The sequence below is a fragment of the Neofelis nebulosa genome, chromosome 5 (assembly GCF_028018385.1).
Source record: "Neofelis nebulosa isolate mNeoNeb1 chromosome 5, mNeoNeb1.pri, whole genome shotgun sequence".
Taxonomy (NCBI): Eukaryota; Metazoa; Chordata; class Mammalia; order Carnivora; family Felidae; genus Neofelis; species Neofelis nebulosa.
In genome coordinates, this window is record NC_080786.1 from 46,605,052 (window position 1) to 46,629,845 (window position 24,794).

Consider the following 24,794-nt stretch of genomic DNA (forward strand, 5'->3'; position numbering starts at 1 on the left):
TTGTTAGAACAACATGGCTAAAAAATTTAAACTAATGAATATAAAGTAATAAGCATCAGAATGTGCATTCTTTTCAAGCACACGAAATATTTTTTGTTTAAATCAAGCATAGGCAGAATTATAAACCAAGTCTCAATTAATATCAAAGGAACAAAACCATAAAGATTTCTGCTATTCATAGCATAGTGTGTGGACTAGAAAGCATTAGCAGCATCTGGGCAGTTGTTAGAAATGCAGAATCATGGGCCTTCTTGAATAGCAGTATGTGATCTAACAAGAATTCCAAGTGATTTGTATGTACAATAAAATTTGAGGATTCAAATTACTTTGACCCAGTCTTCTGTCTACAGACACCATTATGCTTAGAATTACATACTGATAAAATATAACTAGAAAATTCCACATGTTTTGAAATTAAGATACTTTGGATTAGCCCAAATGTGAAAGAAGAAATCATAATGGGAGGTTGAAAATATTTTGAACTGCATTATAATATTACATATGTGTGCTATGAAATACATCTATATCAGTATCCAGAGGAAGATATACAATCTTAAATAAATATATAAAATGAATGAAATTAACAAGTAAAGATCCATTTTTTTAAATTAAGAAAAGAAAAATAATATCTAAAGAGTAGAAGAAAAAATGGAATGAGAGAAAAGAAGAAAGATAAGAAGACAAAAAAATTGAAATTGTAAACAAACACCATAGGATCAACAAAGTCAATAAATGTAGTTCTTTGAAAAAAGTAATGAATTGGTAAATCTCTAATAACATTAAGAAAAAAAGGAGAAATCATAATAAACCAATATAAGGAATAAAAAAGGGACTATAAATACCTTGCAGATATTAAAAATACAATAGTATGAATACCTTTTCTGCAATACATTTACATTTAGATGAAATAGAAAGATTTATTGAAAAAAGAACACAAGAAGACATAAGAAATAAGATTATCCTATTATCATGAAATCAATTGAATGGTAATTTTAATGTATTTGCGCGCGCACACACACACACACACACCAAGATCAAACAGCTTCAAACACAAATTCTAAAAATTATTTTAAAAAGAATTATTTCTACTCCTAGATTCCAAAAGGAAGGAAATGTTGCACTTTGAGAAGTTAACATACTTTGACTCTTAACCTGAAAGTCACTTTGAGAAGTAAAAATTACAGGCGTTCACATTTATGAACATAGATTCAAAATCCTAAACTAAAATACTATTAAATAATATTGAGATATATTTAAATGGTAACATCATGATAACCTGAAGTTTATTCTAGTAGAATGTGGTAAGTTTAACAACAGAATGGTTATTAATACAATTCTCCCAATTAATAATTTAAAGCAGAAAGTCATTTGGTTATCTCAATAAAAGCAGATTTTTTACAAATAATATTTGGTATCTATAGGGTTGAAACAAATTAGATTATTATATGATCTCTGTCATCACTTGTCAATATGATGTCTAAGAATAGAAGTGAACTTATTAAATTTGAAAAACTATGCAAACAAAAACACAAGAAACATTACACTTAACGGTTAGTTATTGAAAGTTTTCTCTTTGAATTTGGAAACATTAACACCACTTTTTTTTAATGTGTATTATTGAGACAGAGAGAGGTAGAGTGTGAGCAGGTGAAAAGCAGAGAGAGAGGGAGACACAGAATCCAAAGCAGACTCCAGCCTGCTGGAGTCATGTACATCACTTGACTCTGGAATTCTGAATTTAGGGTGATCTATAGCCACATAGAGGGTGCATTCCATGGAATAATTTCTCTTCTGCACTTTAAATTTGGTTGCAGAACAGCAAATCAGTGTATTAGTTGGCTATGTGGAAACCTGATCAGTCTAAAAACTCAAGCCTCACTATTTCAGGAAAAAAAGAACAAAGGTGCAAAGGATTGATGTTAGGAATATATGTTTTATTCATAACTGTCTTCTTAAATTCTTATGTAGGAGTTGTTATTATCAGTGGATGATTTTTTTTCATTTTTTCATTTTAAATTCCAACACAGTTAACATGCAGCGTTATATTAGTTTCAGGTATATAACATTGTTATTCAACACTTTCATACATCACCCAGTACTCAGTACCACAAGTGCCCTCCTTAATCCCCATCACCTATTTTACCCATCCCTTCACCCACCTCCCCTCTGGTAACCATCAATTTGTTCCCTGTAGTTGAGAGTCTGTTTCTTGGTTTCTCTCTCTCCCTCTCTGTCTCTCAACCTCTCTCTCTCTCTCTTTTCCTTTGCTCCTTTTTGTTTTTCTTAAATTCCATACATGAGCAAAATTATTGGTGGATGATTTTTATACATTAGTCTGAGAGTAATTCTCTCACTTTTTTGTTCCTTAGAGTGGATTAGGTTTTTTTAAGTCGTTTATTTATTTTTGAATGAGAGAAAGAGAGCATATGCCTGTGAGCAGGGGAGGGGCAGAGAGAGAGGGAAAGAGAGAATCCTAAGCAGGCTCCAGGCTGTCAGCATGGAGGTCAACATGGGGCTCGATCCCACAAATTGAGATCATGACCTGAACCTAACCCAAAAGTCACTCAACCAACTGAGCCACTCAGGTGCCCAGCGTATTAGATTTTTATTTTTGTAATGGTTATCATTTTAAAATCTCTAAATTTTCTTACATTCCTTTTTCCCCCCTTACTTGATGAGTTTTACACTAATTAAAAGAAATGTCTGCATGTCAACTACCAAGGCTTGTCTCAGCATGGTTTCAGATCTTTGGAAAAACCACATTCACCACTAGTATGAATGAAGTTGTTACTCTTCACAAATACATTTGTCCAAGTTTGATATCATCTATCTATCATTGTAAACTACATTTCTTAATTCACAACCAGTTTCTTAGTCCAGGACACCAAAATTTAAGCAATATATATTTAAAGATATCTGGATCTCTGAATCTTTTGGTCAGAGGACAGTGATAGCTTATTTTAGCCAGGTGCCCCCACACAATATTGTTGATAGTACCACATAACTTATAACTACCCTTCTAATATTTAAAATGTTACATTTTGACAGGCCTTTTTCAGGTTTTTTTTTTTAAATACTATTGTTTAAAGTGGTGTTTAATCTTGATAGACATTATTCTAGATAAAAATGTCCCAGGACTGATATTCACTTCTTTTTCTTCATCAGGGCTGGAATTATTTCTGATGGTTTTTCTAAAATTCTCAGCTCTTCCTTTTTACTAATCTTTTGGCTAGAGCACCATTGTAAAATAAAAATATAAGCCTTTTGGAAAGCCTAAGATACTTTAAAACTGAGGTTCCTTATAAAAGATTGTAGAATTCTGAGAGGCCTGTAGATGGCTTCCTACTCATTTGTCAATCTTTTATTGTCTCTTTGTTTGTTTTAGTACATTTAGGGCTCTGAAGAAGATGAGATGCCTATGTAAGGGAAATTAATGTTTCATTCTAGTGCTGTCTTCTCCCACTGAGTATCTGTTGACTCCATTTGGGTGGTGTATCTGACTGAGAACTCTCTCTTGCAAGTAAAAGTCTGAATAGCTAACTCTATTTGATAACAAAATCCATTTTGTGTTTTGATGACCTGATGTCAGTCTTCTCTTCCAAGTTGAGACTTCAGATTCTCAAAATCCTCGACCTCCCCTAAATCCTCCCAAGGTGATTCACTCTTTAGGGAGGCTCACTCTCATGCCAGTGACAGGCCCAGGAAGTCTGCAGTCTATCCTACTTCTAAAACCCAGAGAGACATGTTCTAACGACTTCTGGTTGAGCCTGGCATACCAGTATGGGTTCACATCGTCCAAAAAGGAACTTAATATTCTTTTTAACTCTAAACTACTAAGAACTAAAAGTTACATTCTTATGATTTGGCAGAGTCTCCAAAGTCATGCTTCCTTGTGATTAAAATCGCATCTTCTCTAAAAAGTGTCTAATCCTATGCGATGATTAGAATTTGTCAGTTTTCTGACAAATTAAATTAAAGCACAGTTTTCATCTTGTGCTTTAAAACTCTATGCCTGTGAAAGACCTGAAGTTTAGAGAATGTATTTCTTCTTTTTCAAACACTTCTTCCTAACTTGTGGGGGTGGCAGTCTGTTCAGCAGGATCATGTGTAGATTGGCCTTTCAGCTATGAACAATTCAAATTTTAGTAACTATCTACTCTTTTATTCCCTTTATGCTTAGGGTGCATGGTGGCTATTTAGAGAACTAACCAGTTTTATAACTTTATAAATCTGTACTCTGTGAATTAAATGCTAAATTTAATTAGTATTAAATTAGAGACAAGGGCTAATTGAATGGGTAAATTCATCTTTTATCTATAATAATTTAAGTGGAACACCCCTTACATATATTTAAGTATATAGACTGTTAGATAACTTCCACTTTTAAACTAGTTGAATTTAGAAGTAATATATATTAATATATTAGTTAAATCTCACTTATTTATAGTAGATCAAAAGGTTGACTTATCTTCAGTGCAGGGATTTTTTGAACATTTTTTTAATTATTAAGGATTAATGCAAATGTGAACTTTTCCTTGTGCCAAAAAATGGTCTAACAATAGTTTAGTCCCATAACCGTTACATGATAGTTATCATTTCTAGATAGATGAACACACACAAATAGAATAGCTTCCTGAAAACATAGCTTCTCTTAGAAAATATTTTCCCAGTTAATTGAAAGATCTTCAAATAAACATGGAGAGTTATTTAAAAGTTTCAATCAAACTATGAGGACACAATAAAAATAAAAGAATACAAGAGCACCCAAACCATTTGTCATTAAAACACTGATCTATATAATTGATGTGAAAGCAAATAAGTCAATAGTTATGATTAATACCATTACATTTTTGGGAAAATAAGCCAAAAATTTTGAGAAAAATTAACTACTAGAAAATAATGGAGTGGAAATCATGAAAATTAATCCCCGCAGCATAATGTCTGCCTTCAACACAGCTACTCTTCTGTCTCTTAGAAAATAAATGACACAATGGGTATTGTCAAATGAATTTAGATTTCTGGTGTTCAATCAACTTTTCAATATTGGCAAAGAAAATATGAAACTACTTTCACAGTCGGGATAAAACAAGATAAAAATCAGTAATAAGAAAGTAAATAAAACCAAATCTATGTAGTTTGAATGTAAATTTCATCAGAATAAAAGAGGCTACAGATTGAGGACCAGTTTATTTCATTTCTTCTTAGTCTGCTCCCTTGTGTTTCCAGGAAGCTGTTACCCAACATAAGCTAAAAGGCCAAGTTATATAATAGCCTTATTATAGATGTCCAGTAAGATCAAGTTTTAACATCTCTTTTCTTTTTTTTTCAATATATGAAGTTTATTGTCAAATTGGTTTCCATACAATACCCAGTGCTCATCCCAAAAGGTGCCCTCCTCAATACCCATCACCCACCCTCCCCTCCCTCCCACCCCCCATCAATCTTTCTTAAATTTTTAAAAAAATATTTACTTTTAGAGAGACAGGAGAGAGCACGGGCAGGGGAAATGTACAGAGGGGGAGAGAGAGAGATCATCTTAAGCAGGCTTCATGCTCAGTGCAGTGCCCAAAGCGGGGCTAGATCCCATGACCCTGGGATCATGAACTAAGGTGAAACCAAGAGTTGGATGCTTAACTGACTGAGCCACCCAGGCACCCCAACATCTCTTTTAAAGTGGTTTAGAAAAACGTTTCAGCCTGCTTCAATTGAACATACAGAAAATATTTAAAACTATAAATAAATGCCTCAAAACCAACATCTTGGAATAAATTGAAGGAAAATAATTCCTTTAGTTCCTAAAATTCTTTTTAAAAATGAAAATATTACATAAACTATATATATTTCAAGAATTTAAATATTTTTATTTTCATGACTGTTATGGAAATTGGATCTCTGAAGCAATCATCAAAAAGATGCTATATGAAACAATTTGGCTGTGGGCTTTTTTGTATTCATTCAGTGTCCTGGGATTTGATGATTTTGAAAGCATTTTCTAATAATTTCTTTATGAAATAAATTAGAGTATTATTACCTTATATAAAAGGAGGCACATGAAATTATTCTGTGGCCTGTTGTCTTTAGAAATTGCTTGATCATGGTGAATAAGTCTTTTAATACACTGTTGAATTTGATTTGCTAGTATCTTGTTGAGAATTTTGGCATCCATGTTCATCAGGGATATTGGAGTGTAATTCTCCTTTTTAGTGGTGTCTCTGTCTGGTTTTGGAATCAAGGTAATGCTGGCTTCATAGAATGAATCCAGAAGCTTTCCTTCTGTTTCTATTTTTTGGAACTGCTTGAGAAGAATAGGTATTAACTCTGCTTTAAATATCTGGTAGAGTTCCCCTGGGAAGCCATTTGTCCCAAAACTCTTATTTGTTGGGAGATTTTTAATAACTGATTCAATGTTTTTGCAGGTTATGGGTCTGTTCAAATTTTCTTTCTTCCTGTTTGAGTTTTGGTAGTGTGTGGGTGTCTAAGAACTTGTCCATTTATTCCAGGTTGTCAAGTTTGTTGGCATATAACTTTTAATAGTATTCTCTAACAATTATTTGTATTTCTGTGGTGTTGGTTGTGATATCTCCTCTTTAATTTGTGATTTAATCTACTTGAGTTCTCTCTCTTTTCTTTATGAGAAAGTCTGGCTAGGGGGTGATCAATTTTGTTTATTCTTTCAAAAAACCAGCTTTTAGATTCATTGATCTGTTGTACTGTTTTGTTTTCTTTTGTTTATTATTATTATTTATTATTATTATTATTATTATTATTATTTGGATTCTATATTTTTTATTTCTGCTCTAATCTTTATCATTTCTTTTCTTCTGCTGGCTTTGTTGCTTTGCTTCTAGTTCCTTTAGTGTGAGGTTATATTTTGTATTTTGGATTTTTCTTGTTTCTTGAGATTGCAATATATTTTCCTTTTAGAACTACCTCTGCTGCATCCCAAAACATTTGGACTATCATATTTTCATTTTCATTTTCATTTGCTTCCATAAATTTTTAAATTTCTTCTTTAATTGCCTAGTTTACCCATTCATTATTTAGTTGGATGTTCTTTAACCTCCAGGCATGTGGAGGCTTTCCAAATTTTTTCTTATGGTTGATATCCAGTTTAATAGCATTGTGATCTGAAAATATGCATGGTATGATCCCAGTTATTGAGAGCTGTTTTGTGATCCAGTATGTGATCTATCTTGAACAAATCAAAGGACACATGATGGAAGGTTGAAACCACTACTGTGAGTAAGGACATAAAGCAAACACAGTCACAACGACAGAGAGCACGCAACACACTCCAAAAACACCTCCTGAAGGGCCAGGCCCTGGACAGTGTATGACCCCTTTTTAATATAGTAGTACTTGCAGGTGTAGGACACATAACAAGCTATTAAAACACATAAAGGACAGAAAACTAGTCAAAATGATGAAATGGAAGAATTCCCAAAGGAAATTCCAGGAATAAATGATAGCTAAAGAATTGCTCAAAACAGATATAAATAATATATCTGATCAAGAATTTAGAATAATTGTCATAAGATTAATAGCTGGGTTTGAAAAAAGCATAGAAGACAGAAGAGAATCTGTTGCTGAAGATTCAAGGAACTAAGAAATAGTCATGATGAATTAAGTGTTGTAAATGAGGTGCAAAATAAAATAGATACTGTGACAGCAAGGATGGAGGAAGCAGAAGAGAGAATAAGTGAAATAGAAGATAAAATTATGGAAAATGATGAAGCTGAGAAAGATAAGAAAATACTAGATCACGAGGGAGGATTAGAGAACTAAGTGATTCAATGAAATGTGATAATATCCATATCATTGGAGTTCCAGAAGAAGAAGAGAAAAAGGGGTGGAAGGTGTACTTAAACAAGTCATAGCTGAGAACTTCCGAATCTAGGGAAGGAAACAGACATTGAAATCCAGAAGGCACAGAGTACTCCCTTCAGACATAACAGGAATCGATCTTCTGCATGACATATCATAGCAAAACTGGCAAAATACAAACATGAAGAGAGAATTCTGAAAGCAGCTAGGGGCAAATGGGCCTTAACCTACAAGGGTAGACACATAAGGGTAGTAGCAGACCTATCTACTGAAACTTGGCAGGCTAGAAGGGAGTAGCAAGAAATTTTCAATGTGCTGAATAGGAAAAATATGCAACCAAGAATCCTTTATCCAGCAAGGCTGTAATTCAGAATAGAAGGAGAGATAAAGGCTTTCCCAGACAAAAACAGAAGGAGTTCATGACCACCAAACTAGCCCTTCAAGAGATCCTAAGGGGGACTCTGTGAATAGAATGCTACAAAGAATACAAAGGACCAGACACATCACCACAAGCATGAAACCTACAGATAACATAATGACACTAAATCCATGTCTTTCAATAATAACTCTGAATGTAGATGGGCTAAATGCCCCAATCAAAAGACACAGGGTATCAGAATGGATAAAAAAACCAAGATCCATCTATATGCTGTCTACAAGAGACTCATTTTAGATCTGAGGGCATCTTCATATTGAAAATGAGGGAATGGAGAACCATCTATCATGCTACTGGAAGTCAGAAGAAAGCTGGAGTAACCATACTTATATTACACAAACTAGATTTTAAACTAAAGGCTGTAACAAGAGTGAAGAAGGGCATTATATCCACCAAGAAGAGTTTATGCCCCAACTTTGAACTCCCAAATATAAATAGCAGTTAATCACAAACATAAACAAACTAATTGATAAGAATATGGTAATTGCAGGTGACTTTAATACTCCACTTATAATAATGGACATATAGGACATATGGCATATGTCTGCCTATAATGGACATATAGGCAGAAAATCAATAAAGAAACAATGTGCTTGAATGATACCTGGACCAGAAGGACTTAACAGATATATTTAACGCATCCCCTACCCACCTCCCTTCTGGTAACCATAAGCTGGTTCTCTATAGTTCAAAATCTGGTTTCTTGTTTCGTCTGCCTCCCTCCCTCCCTTCCTCTCTCTCTCTCTCTCTCTCTCTCTCTCTCTATTTCCCTTTGCTTGCTTGTCTTGTTTCTTAAATTCTACATATGAGTGAAATCATATGGTGTTTGTCTTTCTCTGACCATTTCACTTAGCATAATACTCTGGAGCTCCATCCATGTCTTTGCAAATAAAATATATAAAATGTATATATGTATATAAAGCATATATGTAATATACATGTATATAAAATCTTTATCCATTCATCAATCAATGGATACTTGGACTGTTTCTATAATTCAGTTATTGTAGTTATGCTTCTATAAACACTGGGGTGCAGTATCTCTTGAATTAATATTTTTGTTTTATTTAAGTAAATACCTAGTAGGGTGATTGCTGGATTATATAGTAGTTCTATTTTTAACTTTTTGAGGAACCTCTGTAGTGTTTTCCAGAGTAACTGTATTGGTTTGCATTCCTACCAACACTGTACAAGCATTCCTCTTTCTCTATAATCTTGCCAACATTTATTGTTTCTTGTATTTTTGAGTTTCTCACACACGTGAGGTGATATCCCATTGTGGTTTTCATTAATTGACCATATAACTGTAGGCTCATTTCTGGGTTTTCCATTCTGTTCTACTGATCTATGTGTCTATTTTTGTGCCAGTACCAAACTTTTTTGATTACTATAGATTTATAATATAACTTGAAGTACTAAATTGTAATGCCTCCAGCTTTGCTTTTCTTTTTCAAGGTAGCTTTGGCTGTTCAGGGTTTCTTGTGGTTACATAAAAATTTTAGGATTGTTTGTTCTAGTTCTATGAAAAATGCTGGTGATATTTTGATAGGGATTGCATTAAATGTGTAGATTGCTTTGGGTAGTATGAACATTTTAACAATATTTATTCTTCCAATCCATGAGCATGGAATGTCTTTCCATTTCTTTTTGTCACCTTCGATTTCCTTCATTAGTGTTTTATACTTTTCAGAGTATAGGTCTTTTGCCTCTTTGGTTAAGTTTATTCTTTGGTATCTTATTTTTGGTGCAGTTGTAAATGGGATTGTTTTTGTAATTTATCCTTCTTCTGCCTCATTATTGCAGTATATAAATGTAACAGATTTCTGCACACCACTTTGATATCCTATGACTTTACTGAATTTGTATATCAGTTCTAGCAATTTTTTTTGGTGGGGTCTTTCAGCTTTTCTATATATAGTATTATGTCATCTGCAGATAGTGAAAGCTTTACTTCTTCCTTAATAATTTAGATGACTTTTATTTCTTTCTGTTATCTGACTGCTGTGACTAAGGTTTCCACTACTATGTTGAATAGAAGTGGTGAAAGTGGACATCCCTGTCTTTTTCCTGACCATAGAGGAAAAGCTATCAGTGTTTCTCCATTGAGGATATTAGCTGTGTGTTTTTCATAAAAGGCCTTTATTATGTTGAGGTATGTTCCCTCTACACCTACTTTATTGAGGATTTTTATCATGAATGAATGTTGTATTTTATCAAATGCTTTTTCTGCATATAGTGAAATGATATGCATCTCTTAGACTTTCTCTTCTTGATGTGATGTATACACTGATTGATTTGCAAATATTGAACCACACTTGCAACCTAGGAATAAATCCCACTTGATCATGGTGAATTATTTTTTGAAGTATTGCTGGATTTAATTTGCATGTATTTTATTGAGAATCTTTGTCTCTATGTTCATTATGGATATTGGCCTATACTATTTTTTAGTGGTGTCTTTATCTGGTTTTGGTATCAGGGAAATACTGGCCTCATAGAATGAATTTGGAATTTTCTCCTCCTTTTCCATTTTCTGGAATAGTTTGAGTGGAATAGGTATTAACTCTTTTTTAAATGTTTGGTAGAGGCATGCCTAGGTGGCTCAGTCAGTTAAGTGTCCAACGTTAGCTCGGTTCATGATTCATGAGTTCAAGCCCCTCATTGGGCTCTCTGCTGTCAGCACAGAGTCCACTTCAGATCCTCTGTGTCCTCTCTGCTCCTCCACCTCCCCTTCTCAAAAAGAAATTAATATTTATAAATAAATAAATACATACATACATACATACATAGATACATACATACATGTAGAATTAACCTGAGAAGCCATCTTGTTCTAGACTTTCCTTTGTTGGGAGTTTTCTGATTATTGATTCAGTTTCTTTCTGGTTATCAGTCTGTTAAAGTTTTTCCATTTCTTCCTGTTTCAGTTTTGGTAGTTTATGTTTCTAGGAATTTATCCATTTCTTCCAGATTGTCCAATTTGTTGGCATGTAGTTTTTCATATTATCTTATAATTGTTTGCATATCTGTAGTATTGGTTATTTCTCCTCTCTCATTTCTGATTTTATTTATTTGGGTCATTTTCTCTTTTCTTTTTGATAAGTGTGGCTAGAGATTTTTCAAATTTATTAATTTTCAAAGAACTAGCTCCTGGTTTCATTCATCTGTTCTATTGTGTGTGTGGGGGGGGGGAGGGGGAGTTGTTTTGTTGTTGCTATTTGTTTTTGCTTTGGGTTTTTTTTGGTTTTGTTTTGTTTTTACTTTCTGTATCATTTATTTCTGCTATAAGCTTTATTATTTGCTTCCTTTTACTAGTTTAGGGTTTTTTTTTGTTGTTCTTCTTTTCTAGCTTCTTTAGGTGTAAGTTTAGGTTGTTTATTTGAGATTTTTCTTGTTTCTTGAGGTAGGCTTGAATTGCTATATACTTCCCTCTGAGGACCACTTTGTTGCATCCCAAAGGTTTTGAACCATTGTTTTCATTTTCATTTGTTTCCATATATTTTTTATTTCTTCTTTTATTTCCTGGTTGATTCATTCATTGTTTAATAGCATGTTGCTTAACTTCCATTTATGTATGGTCTTTTCAGATTTTTTTTTTCTTGTGTTTAACTTCTAGGTTCATAGTGTTGTGGTCAGAAAAGTTGCATGGTGTGACTTCGGTCTTTTGTATTTCTTGAGGCCTGTTTTGTGACCTAATATGTAATCCGTTCTGGAGAATGTTCAATGTGCACTTGAAAAGGATGTGTATTCTGCTGTTTTAGGATGGAATTAAGTTGATGGTCATTCAAGTTTGAACGCATTATTCTCTCTTCCCCATGTTTTAGGTATGTGTTATCAAATCTCATGGTTGTTTTTTTTTTTTGTGCGTGTGAATTCTTGACTAATTTTTACAGAAATATTCATTTTTTACTGCTTTGGTGTTTTCTGCCTTAATACTATCACTTTTAGTCTCTCCTTTGCATTCAAAGAGTCTCCTTTAATATTTCAAGCAAGGCTGTGGTGTCTCGGTGGCTCAGTCTGTTAAGCATCCAACCTTAGGTCATAGTCTCACAGTTGATGGGTTCGAGCCCCATGTAGGCCTCTGTGCTGGCAGCTCAGAGCCTGGAGCCTGCTTTGGATTCTGTGTCTCCCTCTCTCTCTGCCCCTCATCTGCTTGCTCACTGTCTCTCTTTGCCTCTCAAAAAAAAATAAAAATGTTAAAAAAAGTTTAAAAAAATTTCTTGCAGGGCTGATTTAGTGGTCATGAACTCCCAAGTTTTTGTCTGGGAAACTATCTCTCCTTCTATTCTGAATGATAGCCTTGTTGGGTAGAGTATTCTTGACTGCAGATTTTCCCCATTCAGCACTTTGAATATATCATGCCAGATTTGCCTAGACTTTAAATGCCAACATTTGTAGGTTGTAAATGTGTCCAATGATAACTCTCCAATGGTCTATTTTGATGACTAATAGGTCAGTATACTTATTATAAGTTCTTAAAATTTGAGTATTTAAACTAGGTATCTCTAAACTATAATATAATATTAGTAATCTATATTATATTTGACTTAGTTTTTTATTATTTAATCCATGTCTTTTTTTATCTTTTATATTATACACAGTTCTTTCATGCATTAGGGGATTTGTTTCTTTTGTTTGTTTTCCTGTTTGGTGGGAGAATACATTTTTAGTTTTCCATATTTGAATGAAATTCTTAATAGATTCTTCATAAAATGAATAAAGAAAAAACATAAACATTGTAATTAATCACAATGTCATTTTCCCAAGTAGTGTCCCAGGTTTTGATATGACCATAATCTCTAAGTACAGTACAGTACATTATGTTGTTTCAGGTTGAAAGGAAAAGAAATCCAGGTGGGCACAAACTATGTTATATGTACATACACTTGCATATGTACACACACACACACACACAAAATTTTTTCACCAATGCTTTGCCTGAAAATTTTTGGTGATTGTGGACAAAACCTCTTTCATATCTTTGGATTTAGATTTCTTACTTGTAAAATGATAGTGTAGGAGTTGGTTAGTATTTTTCAGACTGAGGTCTGAAGGTCAAACTGAGGTCTACAGATCTGAGTGTCTGCAAGCCTTCTGGAGGAATTTACAAGTATTTTGTTTTCATAATTCTTATAATTTAACTGTACACACAAATTGTAGATCATTTAGATGAACACCTTATAACTGGATGTGTTCATGAAGCCAAAACCTAAAGTAGAGGCTTTAAATTTATCAGGAAGAGTTTTTTAATATATAGTCTAAGGATCTTTGTAATTTTCAGAGATATTTCTGGTAGTCCACAAGTGCTCAAGTGTGAGAAACATTTCTTAAATTTCTTTCAGCGTTTAACATTTATTTTAAAATATAATATTCACTTGCTTTAAATGAGCTACCAGCAGAAGGCAGCATACCACAAAAGAAAGACATTGATTTTTCTCTATTATGTTTGGGTGTTCAGCTCCTCCAAGCATTTCAAAAGAAACAAACTCAGCTAAAGCAAAGCTGCAGTAATGTTGTGAAAGAAACTGACAACCTCCTGGAAGTGTTTGCTGAAATATCCAGCATACTGATGGTAATCTGAAATGCTTCTTGGCGGAGTATGGGAAAGGAATGTCATGAGCTCTGAGGGAAAACAAAAGCCAATAAAATAAAATAAAATAAAATAAAATAAAATAAAAATAAACCCCACATATTTGTAACATCAGTGATACTGAAGCAAAGAATGTTACAAGTTTCAAGGAACTATATTTCACAAGCACACCAGTCCTTCCAGTGAGCTTTCAAAATAATTGAGCTTATGCAAAGATGAGACTATGAACAAATGGATTGAACAATAATAGGAGTAATTGATCAAAAGACAGATTGGTTGCTGATCAGGTTTAGAATGAACATACTCCAAAAGGGAAGATGGTTTAGAATATTTGGACTAAGCAATTGGAGTAGCTCTAGACAGAAGGAAATAGGTGGCAGATAGTCTAATATCTATTGGGCTTGTAAACTTTTTTTGTTTGTAACTGAGATCATCTACCAACAAAATGATAGGTTCAAATTCTGTATCCATTAGCAAATAACTCAAGACCACAAATTTGTTAAGACCACTAAATAGGGCAGTATTGAAAAATTGTCAAATACAGTATTTAGTAACTTATTTTTAAGAGTCAATATAATTAACTAACACAATATTTAATTACTATATTGATGTTACTTTCCTGGTCTGATTATTTGAGTTTTATTTGATTTAGTTTGATAGTTTGAGTATAACACAATCGTAAGTCTGTTAACAAAATACTTAATGGTTAAAATTTTTCATTAAAAATTATAACTAATTAAAAATTCATAACTGAATAAATATTTTATTATAAAATATATCACATTCTACAGTTAATTCCTTTCTTATTCACATACATGTTTTATTTTTGCCCAGAATAGAGGGAATCAATTAAGAAATTATGACTTTAATTTTGAAAAGCAAAGTATACTTCTTTAAAAAGAGAATCATTTTTAATTGTAAAGAAGACTCTTTATGGCCCCATAAATTCATTCCTGATAAAATACATCCAAAATAAAAACAGAAACCCAGTTAAGAAGAAAACTACACATCTAAGTTGGATCTGCCTCTTCCTTTCTTACCAATAATGAAAAAATAACCAGCTTGAGCAACTTTGTAGGAAAGATGCAACTAACCTGGAGGTCAAAGACAAACAACAGAACAGGCCATATTTTATTATGATGTTAACAGAAATAAAAGAGAGAGCAAACATCTCTCTCTCTGCTTTGATAGTTTACAGGATAAAAAGCAACAGCTGGCTTAGCTTTCCCAAAGCCATCTATCATGAACAAAATTACCTAACACTGACTTACAGAGAACCCTGTTTCGTCAATTGAACTGTAGGTATATGGAGGGAAGGGGCCTATTCATTTCCGTTCTGGGACTTCTAGGTGATTGAGTCCTGCTAAATCTACAGCACACCCTCTCATATTCTCCCTCAGCTCAGAACAATATCTCAACACTTCACTAATTTGCGTAAGAGCCTCCTGATTTTTGCCATATCCATGTGCCACCTTTGCAATTAATTCTCTTATTTTTTTTTAGTAGTTAACTATTGTAAATTAAATATATTTATTCTTAAAAAGTAAAACTTCATATTGTATCATCATCAAGACACCTGTGTTACCTGTTATGAATATAAAATGAACACAGAATACTAATAAATACATGCTATCTGAGTCCCCTTGCCTGTCAATGTTCTGAACCTGAGGCTGTATACCCCCTTTTAAAAAAAAAGTAGTAGCAAGCATTAAAAAATATTAAAAACTTGAGATAATCTAAATCAGCCTTTCTTAAAAAGTAATTGAGAAGGAGGTAAATACTTTTCTCACTATGTGAGTGAATGTCACAGTATTTCCTATAGTCATCTGATGTCTTACCATTAGTAAGAGGACCACTCTCTGAAAATGCAGCGTATAGCAAGACAAAGAATGATGATAGTTCAGTCTCTAACTTCATAAAGAAAAATATGAATTTCTTATCAGGTTTTCATATGACTCGGCTTAGCCTATCTGGTCTCTCCAAGTTGAGGTGGAGTCTTTTCAGTACTTATTACAAGAGGCCTAACAAGTTTTGCCCTCCAAAGACTCTGCTCTGCATCTATCCTTGTCATTCCTTTCTCCTGATATGCTATTTTCTGACCATGTTAGCTGCAAGTCAATTGGTTGTTAGCATCCACTAGCTATTATATGAGACTCAGAGCAACTAAGGGCTATAAATTAAACACAATTAAGAAGATGTGGCATAAATAGGAGTTTGGAATTTGCTGTTGTTTCCACATTTACTTCCTACCAGTGCTAGGTTGAAGTCAGAGTTGTGATTTTGTGGTTTTTGTTTGTTTGTTTGCTTTAAAGTTTATTTATTTTTGAGAGAGAGAGAGAGTGAATGCATTAGCTGGTGAGGGGCAGAGAGAGAGGAAGAGAGAGAATCGCAAACATGCTCCACACTCTCAGCGCAGAGCCTGACACAGGGCTCAAACTCACAAACCATGAGATCACGACCTGAGCAGAAATCAAGAGTCAGGCACTTAACCACCCGAGCCACCTTCGCACCCCACGATTTTGTTTTCTCTTCAGTTTTATTAATCACTGTATGTTTAAAAACCATTCTTTGCCTCCAAAGTCTGCCACTGATCAACCTATAATTCCATTTCTAGGAACAAATGATAAAACATGACAAAATCAATTATGCCAAATCACATCAGGTCTTTGGTCAATTAACATCATTTGGCTGAACATAATCCATTTAAATCCCTGAGATTCAACTCAAAAGCATATCCTCTTCCTTTAGTTCTCTGATAAGAACTTTACGTCCTTAATTTTACTGATAATTAATTTCATCCTCTTTTTTATTAGTAGTAGTTCACCTACTTTTCATTTCTGTATTCCTGTCCAGTGCCTATCACAGTATTTTATACTTAAAAACCAAATAAATCCTTCCCAAATCAATACAGGGAAGGAATAACTAGGAAGTAATCTTGTTCATATAGTCTCTATCTTCACAAATAATATGTTGATTTTGTAAAAAGGGTATCTATTGCTTCTTGTGTAACAATGTATTGAATCTCTAAAAAATGAGTTTTGAAATATAGTATTTGGAGGTTAACTTTGTATTTTAAAATCCAATGTGTAGAATTTGACATGCATGAGTGTTCAGTATACAAAGGTACTCCGTTCTTCCCCAAGAATGGAGAAAGTCATACTTTTATCCTTATTTCATTTAATAGAAATGTATAGAAGCCCTCAGGGAATTTATTTCATCCAATATTTATTTTTTTATAAATTAAAACTACCACGACTATATCACATAATAGCAACCTATATTCAGATGTAGAAACGGAAGCTTTAGAGTTGTTTCATAAAAACCAAACTAACACTCTTTTAAAATGTTTGTTTTTTTCACCTAGCTATAATTTGTTACTGAATAAGATATGAATCAAAGTTAACCACTCTCCATATTTTTATGATTGTAAAAACATGTCTAAAATGGTGAATTATTTCCTCGTTGGAATTTTAATCAATTACATGTTCTATTTTGTAAATTATTCAACAAATAATTAATCTGCTCTTATGTGTTAGGCACTTCAAGTATATAATGATTAGGCAACTTTTGTCCATTCTGTTTAGTTGAGGCTCTTTGGTTTCAAGTAAAAGAAACACATTACAGCCAGCTACGTAATAGAGCAGTTAGTGGAGAAGAAATGTGAGAGTGAAATTATTAAAACATAAAGAACAGATCCTAGAGAGCCAAGGGCAGGACCACACAGAACAAATCTCAAGGAAAGAGAGGGTAACAAGCACCTAGAACCCCAGATTCTTGATCTCTCAGAGGGGGTTCTTTTTATTTGCTTCAGTCTTCTGATTTAAAATTGAATAAATGGGGCTCACTTGTTAAAATTGAATAAATGGGGTGGCTCACTTGTTAAGCATCTGATTTCAGCCCAGGTCATGATCTCACAGTTTGTGAGTTTGAGTCGCACATTGGGTGAGCTCAAGGCCTGTTTCTTGAGACTCAGTTCAGGTGAGCATGAGCCCTACTTTGGGTGAGCCCTGCTTTTCTCTCTCTCTCTCTCTCTCTCTCTCTCTCTCTCTCTCTCTCTCTCCCCCTCACTCACTTGTGCCCTCTCTCTCTCTCAAAAAAATTAAATTAAATAAATGATAGAACCACACCCATCACTCCATAGAAAACCCTGATATATGCTGATTTCTGCCCCTCTTGCTGTTCATATTCTTAGTTACCCAAACTTTTCAAAGAGAAATCTGATTATTGGGTATATTTTCCCAAACCAGGCCATTTGAGCCACAGGTCAAATCACGTGATGCCACCACCAAACCAAAAGCTCAGCAGGGCCTGGGGGTTAGAGGGGTTTCCTAAGTGTGAGTGGGCTTTCTCATACATTTCCCTCCCAAACTTTATGATTATGTTGAGGGAGGTAAGCATATTATCCAAAGCCTTCTTTGCATATTCCAAGGTAAAACCTAATTTTATCCATTAGTTTCTTTAAATAATATATTGACATCATAAAACTTTTCTATGTCACTTTTGAAGTAAAAATCTTAGCATGTTACAGACTAAACTCTATTTTCTGAGATATTTTTTCAACACCCTATTTAAAAAAAAAATTTTAACTATTTTCTGAAACACCTGGGTGGCTAAGCGTCTGGTTGGTTAAGCGTCTGACTCTTGATTTTGGCTCGGGTCACCAGCTCATGGGTTCATGAGCTTGAGTCCCACATCAGACTCTGCGCTGACAATGAGGAGCCTGCTTGGGATTCTCTCCTCCTCTCTCTCTGTCCCTCCCCCCTCTCACAAGAAATAAACTAAAACCTATTTTCTAAGATTTTATTTCAGCTCTTTGTATCTATCTTTATAATACGCTAATGCTAATATTTGCCTTTTGGTTTTGCTCTGGTCAAGACTGAGAGAAAAACCACATTTTTTATTCTTGCTAAAATAAACCAGAAATAAACATGCTATTTATATCTTAGAGAAGTATTTGTACCATAAGAATCATTCATCACTAAAAAATTTTGAAAAATTCCATGCAGTTTATTTTTGAAGTTGTTTCCTTTTTACCATTAATTCCGCTTTTATTGTTCCTCACAAGTTGTCTGTTTGATACTATTAGTTTTGCTATTTTGTATTTTTAAGTAGTTTTCCATTTCCAGTTGGAAATAAAAATTTGTATTATTTAAATATTTCAACTGTCTAGTGGATGATCTTTCTCTAGTTCTTATTTAATGACACATTATATCTGTCTTTCATTAATTAGGCTGATACTTTGACTCTTTGGAAATTCAAATAACCGATTTCATTTAGCTTTCAATTTTGTTTACTTCTGCTCTTTTCAGTATTTCCCCTTCTGAGTTCCTTTTTGGCTCTGTAGGTGGAGAGTTAATGGTTGTAGTTGCATTTTGTTTGTTTTACAAATATAGATATTTAGGTCAATACATTACCCTTAAGGAACATCTAGTGACAAAGCGCCCCTTGTGTGAAAGGTTATGTTTTTATTTTCAGCATTTTGTCCTTTCTTTTCCAATTCTTTTCCAACCCTTAATATAAACATTTTCAAACATACCAAAAAGCTGAAAGAATTTCACAGTGAATACTCATGTACCTACCACCTAGATGTAACAATAAATGTCTCATTATACCCGATTCATTAGCTCTCTATTCATTTACCCATTCTCTATCTATCCATCACCCCAACTTATTCTTTCATGCTTTTCAAAATTGCAGACATCAGTACTTTCCATCCCTAAACATTTTAGTGTGCACTTCACTAACCCAAATACTAGCTATTGTTTTTGCTTTCTTTGAGGCAAAATTTATATATTTGAAATGCACAAATCTTAAATATATCATCCATTGAGGACCAACAAACAAGTACCTGGGTGAATCTTATCCCTATCGAGATAGAAAACATTACCATCACTCCCCAAAAGTTCCCTCATGCTCCTTCTCCAGCAAATCTTAGCCCCACTGCCACAGAAGCAACTTTGTTCTGATTTTTTTTGTCACAATAGATTTGTATTTGTTGTTGTAAGAATGCTTCAATTTTTAGTTTTTTATGAATGAAAAGAAACCTATTTTGCCTTATTACTGTCAAGCTATTTTCCTCTGTTAGTCTATTCAATTTATTAATTGATCATATTAAATTTATAACCTTATTTACAGAAGCTTCAGTATTCTAGAAGTACAGTGCTAAACAGGTTGATGATTAGATTTCTATTTTTCTTTTAATTTAGTTATCTCGTTGTATAGTTCATTCCTATAATATTTGAAATGAATGAAATTGATATGGTGTCCATCAAATTGTGAAGTTATAATTTTACCATTTTCATTATTTTTATAAACTCCACACAAAAAACCATTATATCATTCAACGTATGTCTTATTAGTTCTCATCTTGACTTCCTATACTGAATAATTGTATATAATTACAGAATTTTAAGCGTTTCTGCAAAATAACTTGTGTATCCTTCGGTTTCTGGTGTGTGTCTTCAGGGCTTTTAAAAATAATTTTGTTTAACTATTTTATAGTTTTATCAATTTACACTACATAAAGTTGTATTATTCTTTGTTATCCTGAAAAATTGGCTTTGACATATTCTTTTTAATATTAAATTTTACCTTTGTGAAATGAAATTTATGTATTTAGACAATACACTGCAACAATATGGTAGATACTAATGGAAACCTAACAAAAAGTATGATCTGATTTTGTAGGGATGATGAAAAAAGGTAATTGCATTTAATTGTAGGTAAGACTGTATGTACTTACCTTTCAGAAGAAAGTCAAAGGTAATACTTAAAATTGAGAAGTCAAGAAATATCTTTATAAACATCAAATTTAGAATTAAAGAACTAAAATTCTAGTGTTTTCTCAACTATAAATAGTATAAACTTACTTGTAGTCCTTTTAAAACATATTTTGAAATAATATTTCTGTCCAACATTTTGCAGGCCATGTCCAGGGGCAGTGGGCAGCTAATGTATAAAATATGATCTTAGGCATCAAAAGTGTCTATTTCCACATAATTATCAATTGTCACAAATTCAGCTTTTTGGAGATACTATCTTATGGTTATATTTAAATGTATGTATAATTAAATTACTATTATATGTATATTATATATATACACACACTTAATGTATAAATATTTATATATAATTAAATGTACTAACATATGTGTGGGAATTTAGTGGCAGAAGATATTATCTCCAGCTGATATTACAAAGTAAGTTAGATTTGATTTGTAACTTTAAAAATAAGTAGAATTTTGACAAGTGGTATTGGAGGGAGCATTCCAAGAGGAGGAATATCATGAATTGAAAAATAAAAGAGTGTGCCATAGAACGTGTAGTGTGCAAAAGAGTAATGCAGTGGACTAGAAGGTGAATAGGCTGTGTTGGCTAAACTTGCTGAGTTGGAAATTAGGGGTTTAGACTTGATCCCATATAGTAGGTATTGCGAAAATTCCTTGAGTATGAAATTATTTTGATAAAAAGAGTGACTTGACACTCAGATATTTGTAGGAATAATTGAGTTAGAAATTAAGAATCTTGTGAAATTGTTCCAATGATTCAAGTGTGAGAAAATAAATATCAAAATTAGAAAAGTGGAAAAAGAAAGCAAGTGTGTCTGTATGTGTGCATGTGCACATGCATGGGGGGGGAGACTCTTTCATAATGTAAATATGATTATTATTCTGTCATTTATAACATTTCAATTATTCCCTCTGCCTTTGTTGCACTCAGCAGTGATGTGTGTTTCTTTTTTTCCTGTGTTCCAGTTCCACCGGCCTTCTCTCTCCACCATTATGTTCTCTCTAGACGTACAGCCCACATTCACTGCAATCCTCACCCCCACTTCGCTGGTTGACACAAATTGCATTCTTTACCCTATTTATGTCCAGGGCTCCCAATACTATACATATCTCAGACTCTCAGTTACTCAGGACTCTGAATATTGTCTTATCTTACCTTATCTCCTACTTTCTCCTTCCTGAACCTTTCTACTGTTCCCTCCAAAAATCATGGCTGATTAATAGTAAAATCTCCATACTTCAAACCTCAAACTCTTCTCTATAATGTCTTATTTTCCCACTCTAACTAAAATCTATCCTTTATTATAAGCTGATTCTCCTATATCCCTTGAAGTCAGTGACTCCCTTATACTAATGTGCCTAAAAATGGGGGAAGCATCCTGTGGCTCTTCACTACTCTTTCCAGGCCATTCTCCCTCTATCTTCTTTAAAACCCCCACCATTGAAGTCCTTGCCTCCAAACTGTAGTTATCCACTATCTCTCCTTATTGCTGTCATATGTAGACTTCTGAGCCACTGCCCATTTTTCCTTGTAGAGTTCACCTTGTGGATTACTGATAATTCTATCCATACACTCCATTGAGAATTGGGATTACAAAATCCACCTAGAAGATCCTTCCAATACTCTTTCAACTTAGGCTTTTTTATCCTCCTTTCTTACAGTGTTATTTCCTATATCAGGTCTCAGCCACTTGTTCTTGTGATTGGCTACACCCTAGATTTTGTCATTACCAGTAAGTCTTTTTCTTCATAAACTCAACTTCTGATACTCTACTCCCTGACTACTCTCTCTTGTCTTTCATTTCAGTCCCTGTTGATATCCAAACTTCAATAATTTCCCAAACTTACAAGGGTATTGAGCCATGAGAATCTATTATAATTATTGCTTATTTTTCCTCCCTTTCTAAATTAATACCCATACATGTTTGTTCTCCCAGCTTAGATACCATGGTGTATCAATTTAGTCCTTCCATTGTAGGTACTCTAAATTGCTTGCCTCTCCCTCTAACTCATACACTTACCTGGCACAACCTTAATTGTAGTTAAATTCAACTTTGCCTGGACACTCACAGCCAAATGAGCCTGGAGAAAAGTAGACAATTCTGTGGACCCCTAGCAACTGAAACCAAGCGGACCTTAAAACTACCCAGAAATCCCACACTTTTTCCTATTGCATTGGCATTGCCTATACATTCACACCTTCTCTTTTCTTCTCAGACCTCTTACACACACGTCTCCTCACTATCAATCAACTATGTAGTTCACTGAAGCAAATGAAAGAGGACTTCCCAGTCTACCTTGTTTACCATTGCATCTACATTATTTACAAACACTCTGACTTCTACTTTGTAACTATGTGTTCTTACATAAAACTGAGCCTTCTACAGATTCCATCCCCTCTTGCCTAACAAAGCCAATGCTCCAAAACATTGAAAGATAAACGTTTCCCTCTTTATTAATTTTCCTCCTCCATATTCAAACATTGTTAGTTCTTCCATTAAAAGGAACGAACAAACGAACAAATGAATGAACTAAGGAAGGAATCTTGCAGAAGACCATATTGTCCTCCAGCTACCACCACATTCTCTCTTTTCCTTTAAAGGAAATTCTCAAAAGTGTTAATACTAGGCTCCAATTCTTCTCCATTTGTTCTCTGTTATATCCACTGCAATTTGTGTTTTAATCCACAAGTCCATCAAAATACTCTTGAGTGTGTCACCAATGGCTCCACACTGCTAAATGTGTCAGTGAATTCTCAGCCAACCTTATCTTGCTTATCTGTAGGAACTGTAGCACTGAATGATCTCCTGCTTTTGGAATGTGGAACTTAACGCTCAGTCTTACTGTTCTTGATTTCTCAATCTTCTTTGCTCATCATTTCTCCACTCTTCAACTGTCAAGTGTTGGCACACCTCAGCATTCAATCCATAATCTTTCCTTAGATGATCTTTTATTCTCCCTCACTTTCTTGAGACATAATTGACATACAACATTGTGTAAATTTAAGGGGCACAACATGATGACTTGGTATATGTATATACTGCAAAATGATTACCACCATAAGGTTAGTTGGCATTTCTATCACCTCATATAGTTTCAATTTTTTGTGTGTGATGAGGACTTTTGAATCTACTCTCAGCAACTTCAAATATACAGTACAGTGTTGTCAACTAGAGTCAGCATGCTGTACATTACATGTCAGGAACTGATTCATCTTCTAACTGGAAGTTCAGATTCTTTGGCCACTTTCACCCATTTCCCCCACTCCACACTTCGCGTTAACCATCAATCTGTTCTTTATTTCTATGAGTTCAGTTTTTTCGGATTCCACATATAAGTGATATCATACAGTATTTGTCTTTCTCTGCCTGACTTATTTCACTTATAATGCCCTCATGGTTCATCCATGTTCTTGTGAATGGTAGGATTTCCCTATTCTTTTATGGCTGAATTACCTATCTATGTGTAAATACATATTTCTATGTCCCATATTCTTTATTTATCTGTCTTTGGACACTTAGGTTGTTTCCATATCTTGACTATTGTAAATAAAGCTGCAATAAACAAGGGTGTGCAGATAACCCTTCAAGATAGTCATTTCATTTCCTTTGGATATATATCCAGAAGTGGAATTGCTGGATCACATGGTAGTTCACTTAGTTGATCTTTTAAGATGGCTTTACTTACCATCTATGTCCCGGTGGCTTCAGATTTATATCTCCCACTTATTTCTATATTTCCCATCTATTTCTCTCTCCTGAACCTCAGACATATGTACAATTGGCAATTTGACATATCTAGTAGGCAATAAAATATAACAGTATCGCAAGCAGCTGCTCCTGTAGTCTTCCAAACTATGTAGAATTCTTCCTTCCCTTAGGCAAAAAATCTTGTATGAATCTTTTCTTCCTCCTTCCCTTACATCTCATGTCTGTTTCATCAGCAAATACAATTGGCCCCACTTTCGAAATTATCCCAATAATCCCCCAAATATTCCTTATAATTGCTACCGCTACTGATCTGGTAGAAGCCACCATCATCCTCACTGCAATAAATCTTTGATAAACGGCTATACTTTGAGGAGTGAATTAAAAATTGTTATTTTCTTAAACAAAATTTGTAATTTAGTACAACCAGCCACTATAAAACAAGAGCG

At 33.9% G+C, this 24,794-nt stretch overlaps 1 protein-coding gene across 1 annotated transcript in view; it reads left to right on the forward strand.

The window, feature by feature from the left end:
• The window catches only part of LOC131513106 (arylacetamide deacetylase-like), a 60,209-nt gene extending 58,292 nt beyond the window's left edge, over nt 1-1,917 (forward strand). Inside the window, 1 exon segment of the mRNA XM_058732512.1 lies at nt 1,689-1,917. Within this exon segment, the coding sequence (XP_058588495.1) occupies nt 1,689-1,917 (229 nt within the window).
• Nucleotides 1,918-24,794: the final 22,877 nt, after the last annotated feature.